Source organism: Agelaius tricolor, unplaced genomic scaffold, assembly GCF_023055355.1.
Source record: "Agelaius tricolor isolate 1412-34295 unplaced genomic scaffold, bAgeTri1.0.p SCAF_31, whole genome shotgun sequence".
Lineage (NCBI taxonomy): Eukaryota > Metazoa > Chordata > Aves > Passeriformes > Icteridae > Agelaius > Agelaius tricolor.
In genome coordinates this window covers 3,507,640-3,523,028 of record NW_027269291.1, presented here as the reverse complement: position 1 = coordinate 3,523,028, position 15,389 = coordinate 3,507,640, and the positions used below count along the sequence as shown (strand labels likewise).

Genomic DNA, 15,389 nt, shown 5'->3' with positions numbered 1-15,389 from the left:
CAAACAGACCAGGGCAGAAGTTTGTGCCTGGGTTCATCTCCCCAGCCCCAATATGTGAACTATTGATTCTAGCACTTTTATGGAAGACTGCATTTTAAAAAAATCATATATTTTAACATGTTAATTTCTTTCTATTAATTATTTTCAGAAGTCTGTGTGAAGGGGTATTTAATAACTAATTAATTCACTTTTTCTGGCAAAAATTGGTACTGATTTAAATGGGTTGCTGAGCTCAACATGCTGCCACAGTTTGTGGTTCTGTCAAATCACCTCCTGCCATGGGTGCACTTGATCTCCTTAAGGAAGCTCCCAGAAAACAGCTGAATTAGTCATTAGTTGTGTGTTGCTGGTGCAGTACTTGATTCTTCACTTTAGAACCACATAATGAAGTTTGAGCATTGTTGGAATGTGCTTCTTTAGTTCAGCTCTTGACAATAAAGGTCAGCGTTGAGCTTAATTTTTTATTTGCATTACAAGGGGATTATTAATATACATGTATCTATGTAGTATAGAGAAAGAAAGAAAGAAAGAAAGAAAGAAAGAAAGAAAGAAAGAAAGAAAGAAAGAAAGAAAGAAAGAAAGAAAGAAAGAAAGAAAGAAAGAAAGAAAGAAAGAAAGAGAAAGAAAATTGTTGGATTTATTGAATTTTTGAATGAATAAATGATCTGGAGAATTCTAGCAATGGCTTCTAGAGACCACATGGTTCAGGAATTATATAAGTTACAAGAAATAATAAATACAATAAATAATTACAAATAAATTCACGCATCTTAGAGCTTTAACTAAGGCACCTGAGTTAGCACTCCAGAGCCACAGCTGATGCCACAATTCTATAATTATCCCCCCTGGAGCCAGAAACAACCAACACACTGAAGAGACAAAGAAAACTTTATTTAATGTAATATAGTATAGTTTATTAAAGCAATTGTTCAGCATTCTGAATCAATAGAGTCAGATACCAATCATTCCCAGAGTCAGGGGCACCCTACATTCTTTTATACAGGAATATCAGTGATGAACTTATGAGCATCATGAGCACCAGTTTTGTCATGGGAACACCAGATTTGATGACTTTGGATCTACTGTCCGCTCTGGTTTCTGTTTTCCTGCTGACAGAAACATTTTGCCCAGTGTTCTCCTGATGGCCTTTTTCATCTCAGTGTTTCTGAGTGTGTAGATCATTGGGTTCAGCATTGGAGTGACCACAGTGAAAATGACAGAGGCCACCTTGTCCCCAGGGGATTTCTTATAAGGCTGGGCATAGGTGAGGATGCAGGGGATGAAGGTTAAGCTCACAACAGTTATCTGTGTTCCACAGGTAGACAGAGCTTTTTGCTTCCCTTCTGTGATGCACGTCCTTATCTTCAGCAAGATGCCAATGTAAGAAATAATCAAGATTACAAAAAGGCTGATGAGGATCACTCCACTGTTAAACACCATCTGCAGCTCAGCCACGCGAGTGTCAGTGCAGGCCAGTTTGATGACCTGGGGGATATCACAGTAGAAATTGTCCAGTACATTTGGGCCACAGAATGGCAGCTGCAGGAGAGGTGTTGTGGCTTGTTTTATGTCTGTTAAGTTTTCCCCCCAGTTATTATGTTAATGGTTCTGCCCAAAGTTCCAGTTTATGTCAATCTCTGTACCCCTCCCACGTTACTATGGTTTCCCTAATGTATCTGGTTTGTTCCCCTCCTCTGGCTACCTGCCTGTCACTCAGCACCCCTGCCTCTTTTTCCAGAAGCTTCTGGCTAGGGTGTTGGGTGATTGGTTCAGGGGCCAGGGCCCCACCCGCAACTGTCTCCTGTTGGCTCCCTGCTAGTGTCAGTCTCAAATGTATCTTCCCTACCCCTCTTCTGATTTGTTGTCCCGAACCCCTCCCTTTCCCTTTATAACCTGAGGTTTTCCCTGCCTTGGGGCTCCGGACTTCTGCTCCCTATCCCTCCGCATTCCCTTTCCAATAAACCTCCTACCCTAAGAAGCCGAGAGTCGCCCCTTCTTTGTATCCTGCAGCCTTGGGGTTTCTACACGCGGCCACCCGCCCTCAAGCAAAACATCGCTTAGGCACAGGGCCTGGACTTAGTGTCTGGGAAGTGCCTGACTGGCTGGAGGCTGGCTGGACTCTCTCTCTAGCCTGGGCATTCAACTATCCACCGGCCACCGCTCCAGAGAGGGCCGGTTTGTGTAATGGAATGAAGAAATCCACCCAGCCATGCAGCTGCCACCAGCCCTGTGCAGGTGCTCCAGTTCATGATGGCCACGTAGCGATCCACCACTGTCGTGAGCGGCGGGAGAAATGCGACACACCATATGCGTGAATAGCAAATCCCAAAGTTTATTGAAAACCCACACATATTTATATTGGTGTTAATGAAGCTTATACATATTGCAAAAGCTGAGCTCATTATTGGTTAAAGCACACTTAGCTCAACCACACCTTCTATCTTCTAACAATTATTTTGCTTCTATGTTTGCATTCTTCTAACTTCTCTACCTAAGATAACTACATTTTCTGGCAAGCGATTTTCTCCCCCGTCTTCCCGTTTCAGGGAAGGTCACTGTGACCTTTGTCAGTAATTGGGCACTGGTTGCTCAGTTCCCAGCTTGTATCCCCTATCCTTATCCATTGGTATCACATCGAAATGTCCTTTCCCAGCTTACCAATTATCCAAAAAGCTCTCTACACACCACCATTGCCAGGAGCAGAAACGCCAAGGCACCCGCAATGAAATGGAAGAAGAACATCTGGAGGAAACACTGGTGGAAGGAGATGACTCTGTGCTGGGCGAGGAGGCCTGACAGCAGCTTGGGAGTGTTGACTGAGGAATCACTGACGTCAAGGAAAGCGAGGTTGGCCAGGAGAAAGTACATGGGGGTGTGGAGGTGGTGGTCCACAGCCACAGTGGCCATGATGGTGACGTTCAGCAGCCAGGTCAGTGCATAGATGAGAAAGAAGATCCCATAGAGACAATACTGCACCTTGTGGCTCTGTGTCAGGCCCAACAGGACAAATTCTGTCACAGTGGTGGTGATGTTCTTTGATTCCATTCTTTATCCCTGCACAAACAAGAGCACTAAAGATGAGTATAAATGGGTGTTGGACTATAGAATTATTAGAACACAAAATCATAGGATAATTTATGATTAATCCAGGAGGGATTTCTGGAAGTCATCAAGTCTCACAAATTCTGTGAACTGTTCAAGTATATAACCAAACAAAACAAAACAAAGCAAAACAAAAAAACAAATTCCCTTACATTCAGTGAGAACTTAGGATGTTCCAGTTAGTCTCCAGTTAGTTGCCTTTCATCTTGTTGTACATCTCCAGGAAGGCTCTATCTCCTCTGTATCCTCATCTCATCAGCTAGTTATACACAGAAATCAGGTTTCCCCTCAGCCTTCTCTCCTGTATGGGTGAACAAACCCAGTTCTCCCAGCCTCTCCTTGAATGCCATGTACCCAGCCCAGTGATTAATTTGGAGACCCTCCAAGGACGTCAGTCCAGTGTATGTATGACTGTCCTTCTTGTCCTGGAGTGCTGGCCTTGACCCAGTCCTGCACTGGGCAGGACTGGGATCATTCCCTGCACTGAGCAGGGCTGGGATCAGTTCCCTGCTCTGAGCAGGGCTGGGATCAGTTCCCTGCTCTGAGCAGGGCTGGGATCAGTTCCCTGCTCTGAGCAGGGCTGGGATCATTCCCTGCACTGAGCAGGGCTGGGATCATTCCCTGCACTGAGCAGGGCTGGGATCAGTTCCCTGCACTGGGCAGGACTGGGATCATTCCCTGCGCTGAGCAGGGCTGGGATCATTCCCTGCACTGAGCAGGGCTGGGATCATTCCCTGCTCTACCTGGCCAGACCTTTGCTGGCAGAGCTGAAGCTGTCCCCTTCTATGACAGAAGGACACATTCCCATCTCCTGTTCAGCTGCTTGTCTGCCAGGGTCATTATCTGTGGAAGAGATTTGACAGCAATTTCTGTGAGCCAGAGAGAAGTTTGAGAAGAGGATTCATGTTTACCCCTGAAAGAATTTCCTACCAAGGTCATTGACATAGAAACCAAGAAAGAAAGAAGGATAAATAAGAGAAACCTGCAACTGCCTATTCCAATGAGCACTTTGTCTCTGGTGACCAATGAGGAAAGTGTAAACTTATGAGATTTGTAAGAATGTATAAAAAACATGCATGCCATAATAAAACTGGGTTTGAAGCCTTCTGAAAATGGAGTTGCTTTGTACTGTCTCTATCTCAATTATGACAATTATCTACAAAGCTGCTTCCTGGCCTCTGGCCTCTGCTGATTGCACAGGCTTGTCCTTTCCCAGAAGCAGGATGAGATATTTACTTATGTCAGACTTTATAACATTCACACCAACCTATTTCTCCCAACTGTCCCTACAAATACCAGCCCTGCCATCCAGTGTACTGACTCCTTTCCCCCATTTTCCTGTCCTCAACTCCTATCACCACATGAATTTGAGTAAAGTCCCTCTCTATTTCTTTTGTAGGCCACTTCCTGGTGCAGGAAGGCTGCTGAGAGGTTTCCCCAGAGCTTTCTCTTCTCTCCATACATTAAATAACCCCAGCTCTGTTCTCACAGGGGAGGTGCTCCAGCCTCCTGACCATATCTGTGGTTCTCCTTGATCAGCAGGTCCATGGTCCATCTGTGCAGGTCCATGTGCTCCTTTAGCTTGGGGCCCAGAGCTGGACACCATTCTGCAGGAGGGGTCTCAAGAGAGGGGAGCTTGGGGGTGGAATTATCTCCCTGGACTTGCTGGCTTTTGATGCAGCCCAGGGTATGATTAATTCCTGGGCTGTGAGTAGACATTGACAGGACACACTGAGTTTTTTATCCACCAAACACCCTTTAAGTCCTCCCTTTCAGGGCTGCTCTCAATCCCTGCACTGCCCAGCCTTGGGATTGGCCTCACCCCCAGCAGGACCCTGTGCTTGCCCTTGCTGAACTTTCTGAGGTTTGCCCACCTCTGTCCTGCCAAGGTTCCTCTGTAGGAACCCTTCCCTCTGGAGCATCAACCACAGCACTGAGCTGGGGGAGCAGCACCTCTGCCTGGAATGCACCTCACCCAAAGCAAGGACCTGCAAGTTAGGCTGGGCTGAAGCTTCTCCAGGGAGCTGCAGGGGCTCTCTGTGTAAATACAGACAAGAGTCACCCACACAGGACCTGCCTTTGCTAATCCTCCTCTCCCACCTTTGGGCTGGCTGGGCAGGTAAGCCCACATTAGGCCAGGTGATCTGTGCACTAAAAAATAAGTCAGGATAGGGGCGGTGGCTGTCTCAGCTCCCATCAGAGTCAAGGAGTTTGCAGAGGGAGTGGGAATGTGCTCACCCTAAAGGTAACATCACTGTGGCCATGCTACTCCTCCTTATGGCCCCATGGACAGCTCAGTCTCAACCCCAATTTCTTCCCAAGTTCTGGTCTTCCCTTATGTTAGATTATTACAAAGATCTCTGCATCACAGTGCTTTTTCAAACCTCTTTTCAGTCAGATAAATGGCATATGGATAAATGAGTTAAAAATCACAGTGTCTCAGGTTTTAGAAAATGAATGTTGTAATATTCAGTGAATTTGGAGACACTGGGGAAGTTCTAAGAGAAGATGGCAGCTGCTCACCTGCACCCACAGCCCAGGATGACTGAGCCATTTCCCTGATGGGAAGTTACTACCTCTACTTGGCTGCTGAAACAAAAATCCGATTTCTTACAATAAACCACAACTTTTTTATTTTCCCCTATAAACTGTTAAACTATTCCCAAAATGGAATTTCAGAGAATTGTAGAAACAAGAACTTTCTGCACATTTCCATTGCCTTTGGTGAATACTCTGCAGGGATACTGTAATTTTTTCCATAACAGTTTCCTCCTTAATGTCAGTGAATAATTCCATTTTAAATCCTTACATATTTAATCCTATTTTCTGCTTGAAAATTGCAGATTTTTTTTTCCCCAGATCCAAAAAGGAAAACCACTTTTGGTAGGAAATCACATTTTCTAACAATCCACAGTTAATGCTGTGGATTCTTTGTTCTCATTTTCCATTACAACAATAGTATTTTCACAGAAGCTTGGGGGAGAGAAAGAGCAATTTGCTTTCAACTCTAATCCAGCCTTTCTCTTTTGCCTCAGTAATCCCCCTAACACAAAAGTGAGATTGAGCTCCAGCAAAACCTGAAATACAGAAATGCTGAGACAGGTATGATTCATGCCTGCCTTCCCTCAGACCTCTCCCAACACATGGGGAGTGTCTCTGAAGCTGACTCTGTTAAGTAAGATTATATATTAAAAAAGATAAACAAGCATTTTCAGGTCATTTCCTCTTTCACAATATAATCATTGCCACAGGCAGCAAGTGGAATTATTCATCCTTCCAGTATTTTTGGCAGAAAGAGCAAATACCTTCAGCAAACTCCTGTTTCTGTGATCCAACTTCACACAAGCTACAAGAAGTCATTCTCAAATTACAAGATAAAACAGCACAGCTCTACTCAGAGGAGATGATTGCAAACCTACCTCCAACAGAAGACTCCAACAACCTTCCCTTATAGGATTCATGATGCCTTTGTTAAGGGAAATGATGGGATTCAAAAAGAAAGCAAAATCCCAAATCACCTTGCACTTCTGGTCATTCAAAAAAGAATAACAATAATATAATTAGCAAAACTAGATTTTCTCACCATGGGGCTAATTAAAAAGTTCTTGTAGTGCTTCATGTCATGTGCATCAGGACACGAGCAGTAGTAGGAACCTTGTGGTAATTGGAGCAGAACTAAAATGGGAATTTTCATGGCAGTGTAGTCACTCCTCCCATTTGCAAGATGAAAAAATGCAAATTATGACTCTCCCAACCACAGACTCTCAAGTTATAACTCTCACAACTTGCTGCCTGGAGCTTGTGTTCAACTGTGCTTTGAAATAAAAAAGTTCAGTCATTGCTACAGGATTGTTTATCAGTAAAGCCTTCAGGGCAGTGATTAAAACACTTCTCTGCTCCTTTACAAAGAGAATTTTTCTGGTTATACAATAAAAACTTGGTCTACACATACACAAAGGGGCACAGGTGCCCACCAGCAGGTAGAGAAACCAGAGAGAAACCCAACCAGAGAAATGGACACTGATCCAGCTCTTCAAGGGCTGTCCCAGGAGATCCAACAGCCCTGGCTGGGTGTGGGACCTGTTCCAATGGGAGCAGCTTTGGGGTCAGCTCACAGCCTGGGGCAGAGTTAATGCCCAGGAGATAAAGGACCCATTATGGGATGGAGGGAGAAAAGCATCTGAGATGGCTGCAAGGTTTGCTAGGGATGTTTAGGGGAGGAACCACACTTGTCTGGCCATGCCCTGCTGCTGCTCAGTGCAGGATTTCCTGCCTGGGTAGGGATCTCTATTCTGTGTGTCCATGGTGCCACTGGGCTGCTCGGCCACCTGGGCACACTGAGCCATTGTCACCCAGCACGCCCAGGTCCTTCCAGCTTTCCAGGCCCTCCTCCCTGAGCCTGGAGCACTGCATTGTTGCAGGGTGATGCCATTTCCTGGTTCACCTATCCCACCCCCCCAGGTGTGCCAACCTTTCCTTTCCCCTTTGCCCTCCTGCTGAGAGCTGCCCATCAATCTTAACATCCCAGCAGGGTCGTGGTGTGCTTGGCAGGAGTTCAAAGGTGCCCCTCAGGTCCGGGCTCATTGGCCTGTCCAAGTGTCTTTGTCCCTTGAGCCTTCCCCTCCTCACACCTGGCTGGTGGCTCACCTGTGCCTTCCCCTCACCTGTGCCTTCCCCTCACCTGTCCCTTCCCCTCCCCCTGTCCCTTCCCCTCACCTGTGCCTTCCCCTCACCTGTCCCCTCCCCCTGTCCCTTCCCCTCACCTGTCCCCTCCCCTCACCTGTGCCTTCCCCTCACCTGTCCCCTCCCCTCACCTGTCCCTTCCCCTCACCTGTCCCCTCCCCTCACCTGTCTTCTCCTCCCCCTGTCCCTTCCCCTCACCTGTGCCTTCCCCTCACCTGTCCCCTCCCCTCACCTGTGCCTTCCCCTCACCTGTCCCTTCCCCTCACCTGTCCCTTCCCCTCACCTGTCCCCTCCCCCTGTCCCTTCCCCTCACCTGTCCCTTCCCCTCACCTGTGCCTTCCCCTCACCTGTGCCTTCCCCTCACCTGTCCCTTCCCCTCACCTGTGCCTTCCCCTCCCCCTGTCCCTTCCCCTCACCTGTGCCTTCCCCTCACCTGTGCCTTCCCCTCACCTGTCTTCCCCTCACCTGTCCCTTCCCCTCCCCCTATCCCTGGGGCTTAAAATCCAGACCATGGGGTCGGGATTCTGTTGGGAGCTGTTACCAGATTCAGAGTCTGTCATCCTGGAATAAACTCTGGATTAAAACTCTACGATAGAATCCTCTCCTTCCTCTTCACCGTCCCCTGAACCTTTTCCACCAGAGGTAAACTGAGTTCCTATTTTGCCTGGATTTGTTCTGAGTGCCCAGCTGCAGCACCCAGCTGGCCAAAGGTGTCTCAGGTGAAACCACCACAGCTGCCGCCTTCGGTCCAACAGCAAGGGTCAGACAGAGCCAGGCAGGACACACCCAGAAATATTGGGATTAATATTTCATATAATGCATGGATTTGCTGTGACCCAGGTGCAGGACCCAGCTCTTGGCCCTGATGAGCCTCCTAGCACTGGCCTTGCCCCATGGGTCCCCAGACCCCTCTGCAGAGCCTTCCCACCCTCCCAAAACCACCATCCAGGCTGGTGGCTGCCAGCTTACCAAGAGTGCACTCCACCCCCTGTCACTGTGATATTTTATGGAAAATCCCTTTGCCAGGATTTCTTCTCCTGGCAAGATGAGAAGCCTCAGCTTCTCCATGTTTTGCTCCTCTGAAATATGATTTGGAGAATTGTTTACACAGCATGTGAATTGTTTTAACTTAATGACCAATCCCAGTCCAGCTGTGTTGTGACTCTGGTCAGTCATGAGGTTTTATTATTCATTCTTGTTTAGCCTTCTGATGTCTCCTTTCTCTTTCTTTAGCATAGTTTTAGTAGATCATTTTCTTTTAATATAATAAAATAATAAAGCAGCCTTCTGAGAACTTGGAGTCAATTCTCATCTCTCACCTCGTCCTGGAACCCTCACAACACCACAATTGGTGAATACAACCCCCCCTTCCAGATCACTGGTGAAAGACACAAAAAAGGACTGGTGCCAGTACTGAGCCCTGGGGAGCAGCAGTTCTGATGGGCCACCAGCTGGGTTTAACCCTTCCCCACCTGGCACTCAGCTGGCCAGGCTGGTTTGTACCCAGGGGAGGGAATGCCCATCCAGGCCAGGAGCAGCCAGGAGAGCACTGTGGAAAATCGAGTCAAAGGTTTTACTCAAGTCCATGGTTCAGTGGAAATTAAGGGGTACAAGGAAGGGAAATACCAACTTTAATTAGGGAAATCAGTGTCTTACAATTAGTGATAGAATGTGTAAAGCAGATTAACAATACAAATGGTGCAGAACTACCACTGCTACAGAAAACTCTGAATTAAGCCTTGCTGTCCTTAATACCATGTTGCAATTTAGCAGTCAGGCCAGAGCCAGCCCCAAAGCAAGGCAGCAGTGCAGAACACTCAGCTCTGCCAGAATGAGACCCAAACTCCAGGACCAGCCTGCTCACAGATGTCACACAGATGTCCCCAGCATGTACTGAGCAGAGACAGGAGGGTCATCTACACTTCACCAAGACTGATCCTTCAGCTGCTCTGACTACAGCATGGCATAAACCAGGAATGAGTGGGCTGCTGTTGTTGTGGATGGCAAAGAGCAGGTCTTTATCTGCCTCAAGTGCCTTTTCATAGAATCTTCTAGCCCCAGCTTACATCACAATAGGAGAATTTCTCCAGAAGTACTGCTGTAATAAACTTCACTGCTCTGTGGACTTAACACCCTGCAACCCACTTTGGGATATGGAAGTGGGTCAAGGGAAGCATGTGGATACATTTTCTGTCACTGTGAGGTGATGAAATTGCAATTTGCTGTACAAGGGAAGAGGTACTGCTTCCCAAGGCAGAGCAGGCAGCTGGGATATCCTCAGTGCCCAGGGAGGGAACACCTGAACACCAGCACCACCTCATGGGATCAGTGAAAGAAAACCACCCTGGTCTGAGGTGAGCACAAGGAAGGGAATAGAAATGCTCCTGTGGACTAAAGCTGAGACTAAAGCTCACACAGGCATGTACCACCCAGCTTTCCTGAGCTCAAGCTTAGATGGGCACTCAACCAAGGCAAAGCAGTCCAGGGGGCACAATCTGATTGTCACCCTTTCCTCTAGAGGCTGGCAAAGCAAGGTTCTCCCTCATCCCTGCCACAGCACAAGGGGAATGGAACCCTGGAAGGGTGTAACTCTTTGGATTAGACTCAGCTGAAGGTACTGACACATCAACCTGCTACCAGCCACAAGAGAGGGCAGAGTCTCCAAGCAATTTGTATTCAGCACCCTAAGATGCATCTTCTCCCACAACCACCAAGACCAAGAAAGAGACTTTAGCTCTTCTGCTTTGCCTGTCATCATGGGGAAAAACAGGAAGGGCAACTTCCAGTACCATGGAGGAATTCCAACAGCATTAGGACCTGTTTCCTGCTGCCACATCTCTCAGGGGAGAAGACATGACACCCCCAGCTGATTTGCCAGACCATGCAAAGGGAAGATGGGCAATTCCACAGCCACAGTCCTGTGAGGGGCTCCTGCCCTTCCCCAAATGCAGGTGATGTTAACATTCAGGTGGCAGTAAGAGGGATGATTCCTGAACTGGGGATGCACACAGTGAGATACGGGGGAAAGGACTGCTCACCCCTTCTGTATGTGGATGGGGAAGTGGCAAGGGGCAGGGCTCCCCTCTTTGATGGGCAGCCACATGAGCTCACACCATCAGGGCCCAGCCCAAGCGGGGAGGCCTCAAGCCACAATGTCCTTCAGAGCTGCAGGCAGCTCAGGGAAGATGAAGCTGTAGCCGCTCTCCAGGGTGCGTTTGGGCAGCACCCTCTGTCCCTCCAGCAGCATGGCTGCCCTCTCTGCCCCAAACACGGCCCGCACGGCCCAGGCGGGCACCGGCAGCAGCGCCGGCCGGCCCAGGGCTGCCGCCAGCTCCTGGGCAAAGGTGCCATTGGAGGTGCCAGGCGAGGATGGGGCAACGCCGTTGAGGATGCCTCGCACAGACTCCTTCTCCAGGGCGTGGCACACGATCCCAGCCAGGTCCTGGATGTGGATCCAAGGGAAGGGCTGCAGTCCAGAGCCCATGGGGCCTCCGAGTCCCAGGCGGAAAGGCAAGAGCATCTGAGAGATTGCGCCGCCATCGCGACCCAGCACTACACCTGTGGGGACAACAGAGTGACACCAGGTGCCCCTGCCAGAGGGCAAAACCCCCTCCACACCCACACCTACCAGCAGGAGAATCCTTAAGGGGCTGACTGGCTGGAACAGCACCCCAGCAAGGAGAGACAGAAGAACTGGTGCCCCTTACCCAGCTCTCCCCACTCCTGCCCCAGCAGTAAAGCAATCACCATTAATAAGCATGATGACCCATCTCACCTGATCTCACCACAACACCACGAGTTGGGCTCCCAGGGATGAGAGCTGCAGCCTCCCACGAGCTCACCAGGCGGGAGAAGAAGTCAAAATCCCCTCCTGCACTGTCTTCAGTGTACTCAGCTGTGGGGCTGGGGCGGTAAAAACCTGCAGGGTGACAGCAGAAAGGGGCTCAGGGTTGAACGGGCACACCAAGCCCCCCCTTCCCCATCAGACCATCTTCTCTGCCTCCAGGAGCCCAGAACTCCTGTGAGGAAAGGCTGAGAGAACTGGGATGGTTCAGCCTGGAAAAAGAGACCAAACTGCAACCTTCCAGTGCCTGAAGGGAGCCTACAAGAAAGCTGGAGAGAGACTACAAGGGCCTGGAGTGCCAGGACAAGGGGGAATTGATTCAAACTGAAAGTCAGTTTAGACTGGCTGCTAGGAGAGAAATCTACCCTGTGAGGGTGGGGAGGTCCTGGCACAGGGCGCCCAGAGCAGCCCTGGCTGCCCCTGGATCCCTGGAAGTGCCCAAGGCCAGGCTGGATGGGGTTTGGAGCACCCTGGGATAGTGGAAGGTGTCCCTGTCCAAGGCAGGAGGTGGGACTGGATGGGCTTTAAGGCCCCTTCCAACCCAGCCCATTCTGGGATTCTGATCACTCCACCAGGGACATCCTCACATCAACAGCACTGGGTCTCTGATGGCAATGCTGGCAAGTTTTTGGAACTACAATGTGCTCTAAAGGTTCAGCAGGATGCACTAACACTCAGGCAGCCCCAAAACCCAAACAGGCCTGCAAGCAACACACTGAGCTGGCTGGAAGGTGCCTGCTTTAGTATTGGGCATCCCAGAGGATAAAGCATGGCAGCTTTAATGATAAACCTCAGGTTTAAAGACTGCAGCAAGCAGGAAGTTGGAGATTATGCAGAAGGCTTCAGCTGAGGCCTTACTGACATAAATTGATTCTACAAGATGCCTAAAGGCTTTCACAGGAAAACACAGAACTGCCCTAGCCAAAGCACAGGGAATCAAATTCCTCTCCAGCAGCACTAAAAGCTTATCAAGGCTTGCCTAAACACAGTGACACTGATGGCAACAAAGCTGACATTTCAAGGCAAGAAGGTGCTCCTGAGGAATTGTGTTTCTGTCTGCAGGTAAGGCCTCTCCAGGTCACCAAGAGTGCTGTCTTGGCCAAGCCCAACCAATACCTACGCCAGTGACGAGGACCCAGGCACGGGGAGGCTGCTCAGCAGCAGCGATGGCTTTGGCCAAGGCCTTGGTGGTCTCCACCCGGCTGCTGACGACCTCCCTGCAGAAGGCATCATTCCACCTGGGAAAGGGAGAGCCAGGGATTAACCAGCTCACAGGACACCCCAGGGAGCACTGCCACCCAGGGGGCCCCGGCCAACACCAGCTCACAAGCTCAGGGTGATGCCTCAGGTTTTGGCTTTTCTATTTTTCAGGTTCTGTGCTGCTTTAGTGGGTGGGTCTGGGTTCACATCAGGGGATGGTGAGCTCTGTGCACAGAGCAGGGAGACAAAACAATTCCTGCTCCAGCTGGGGACCAAGGACAAATGATCCAAAGCTCAGCCCAAGAGCATAAACAGCTTGGGCTGAAGAGAGAAAAACAAGCAGGATGGGGCTTCATGGGTTAAATCTGTGATGGACAATTAATTCCAATATGCAAATGGTGCAGAACTTATAAAAGTGAGAGATCCCGTGACCAGTGGGGCATTTTGTCACTATTTTGGGTGCAGCCCTGGCTGGGCCCTTGTGCTGCCCAAGGTGGACCCATTGAGGCCTCCTAATAAATCTCTGCTTTATTCTTGAGCTCTGTCCAGTCTCTGTTCTAGGCCAGGCTTAACAAGGCATTAAGGAGAGGTCACAGGAACTCCCCTCACCCCTGAGCAAAGGGAGGACATGTTTCAGCACAAAGGCAGGGGAACTTTGGGAGATGGTGGCTCTTGACTTTCCTTACAAGATTGTGGGGTTTGGACTGGCTTCAGACAAAGTCAGCAGAGGAGCTAGACACCAAAGCTGGTGTTCTTCCCAGAAGTCAAACTCTGGATGTAGGCATGCCACCCAATGTCCTTTTGGAAATGTGGAACTAATGTTTCTGGCCTCCAGCTGTAGATGCAGGAGGAAACCTTTCTTCCAAAGATCTCTCAGAACCTACCAGGCCCACAAAAATGTTCTGGTTACTTGAGGGTGCAAATGTCAACAGCTAGTTAACTCAAGAGCTTTGTGGTCATGTTGTTTCCTCCCTTTCCACATTCCCTGACAACACTGGCCTGTCTTGCCTCCACCTTGTGCCAACAGCACTATGGAACATCAAGTTACCTGCGGAAAGGGTTGAGGACATTTTCACCAGCCAAGTTGACCACAGCTTCGCACAGGGGCAGCCCGGAGTGGGACAGCTCCTCCTAGGCAGGAGTGACAGAGACATCACACATCAGGCCTCCCCTCTGCTCAAGCCTTCCCTGCAAACAAGCAGAGCAGGCTCCCAAGAACTTCAGCCAGTTTCTTCCTGACATTTGCAGAGACAAACATGAATGGATAAGGCTTTGCTTCTTGGTGCTACAGCAGTTACCCATTCCAGTGACTGTGACCCATTTAACACCCAGCAAAAGGACATCCAGAGGGGCCAGACCTCCCTTGGCAGGGTCCCTCCATGCCATGGAAAACCAGGGCACGCAGCCTGCTTTCTCAGCCCTGTCACATTCCCCCTGCTGTGACCGCTCTCAGCTCATACCCAGCTGATCCGATCCTTGCCCCCTCTTCGCGACACATGGGTCACTTGGTGCCCTCGGCTCCGCAGCAGCTGGGTCAGGGCTCTGCCCACGAAGCCTGTCCCACCACCTGGTGAGAGAGCCAGATAGACAGACCGTCAGGGCTGTGTTCCTGTGCCACCACCCCTCTGCAGCACAGGCGGCCCGTGCCTGGGGCCGCATCACCGCAGCACCGCCCGCGCACACGGCCAGCCCCCATACCCGGGGGGAAGCGGCGGCCTGGCTCCAACCCAGCGGGCAGCACCCACAACCCAGGCCCGCCTGGCCCTTCTCCAAAACTCCGTTCCACTCAACACTCCCGCTCCCTCACGGGACCCGCTCCCTCACGGCCCTCGTTCCCTCAGGCGGCAGCTCCCTCACGCCCCACTCTCTCCGGCTCCCGCTCCCTCAGGGCCTCCGCTCCATCAGGGCCCCCGTTCCCTCAGACCTCCGCTCCCTCACGGGCTCCGCACCCTCACGGGCCCCGCTCTCTCTCTGTCCGCCGCTCCCGCTCCCCCAGGCCCGCACTCACCCACCACCACCCGCATGGTCGCGCCGCGCATGCGCCGAGCAGCGCCCCTCACGCGTGCGCCCCGCGCCGCGCACAGCGCCCCCCAGCGGCGCGGAGGCCCTTAAAGGGCCAGCGCATCCCAGCGCCGGGGCCGTGCTCGGGAATGGGCGGCGAACCGGGCTGGAACCGGGCTGGGGACACTGAGGGCGTCCCAGGGCTGAGGGGACACTCAGGGAACGGCCCGGGGCTGAGGGAACACTCGGAGAACGGCCTGGGACCAAGGGGACACTTGGGGAGCGGAGCAGAGCGGGGCTGAGGGGACACTCAGGGAACGGCCCGGAGCTCAGGGGACACGCGCGGAGCGGAGCAGCCCGGGGCTGTGGGGACACTTGGGGACCGCCTGGGACTGAGGCGACACTTGGGGAACGGAGCAGAGCGGGGCTGAGGGGACACTCGGGGATCTCCTGGGCCCCTGTGCCTGGCTCGGAGCTGAGCAGGGCAGCACCCGGACACAGCAGCCCGAGGAACTGTCAGGGCACTTGATGAGTTCGCTAAAAGCGCAGGAGTGAACGC

General features: G+C 50.9%; 2 protein-coding genes across 4 annotated transcripts; both read right to left on the bottom strand.

The window, feature by feature from the left end:
* Positions 1 to 916: 916 nt before the first annotated feature.
* LOC139601686 (olfactory receptor 4D9-like) lies at positions 917 to 7,806 on the bottom strand. The gene is made up of 4 exons (XM_071450874.1): positions 6,522 to 7,806; positions 2,679 to 3,054; positions 2,159 to 2,305; positions 917 to 1,559 (listed from the first exon to the last, which is right to left on the bottom strand). Exons 2-4 carry the CDS (start codon positions 3,043 to 3,045, stop codon positions 1,048 to 1,050), a joined length of 1,026 nt encoding a protein of 341 aa, XP_071306975.1. The 5' UTR covers positions 3,046 to 3,054; positions 6,522 to 7,806; the 3' UTR covers positions 917 to 1,047.
* A 1,587-nt stretch (positions 7,807 to 9,393) lies between these two features.
* Positions 9,394 to 14,896, bottom strand: SDR39U1 (short chain dehydrogenase/reductase family 39U member 1). 3 transcript variants are annotated; one of them, XM_071450768.1, is made up of 6 exons: positions 14,838 to 14,896; positions 14,290 to 14,396; positions 13,878 to 13,960; positions 12,746 to 12,867; positions 11,561 to 11,704; positions 9,394 to 11,343 (listed from the first exon to the last, which is right to left on the bottom strand). In XM_071450768.1, exons 1-6 carry the CDS (start codon positions 14,866 to 14,868, stop codon positions 10,928 to 10,930), a joined length of 903 nt encoding a protein of 300 aa, XP_071306869.1. In that variant the 5' UTR covers positions 14,869 to 14,896; the 3' UTR covers positions 9,394 to 10,927. The 3 variants fall into 3 exon arrangements, with proteins under 3 accessions (XP_071306869.1, XP_071306870.1, XP_071306871.1); XM_071450769.1 differs by lacking the exon at positions 12,746 to 12,867; XM_071450770.1 differs by lacking the exons at positions 12,746 to 12,867; positions 14,838 to 14,896 and adding an exon at positions 14,754 to 14,776.
* Positions 14,897 to 15,389: the final 493 nt, after the last annotated feature.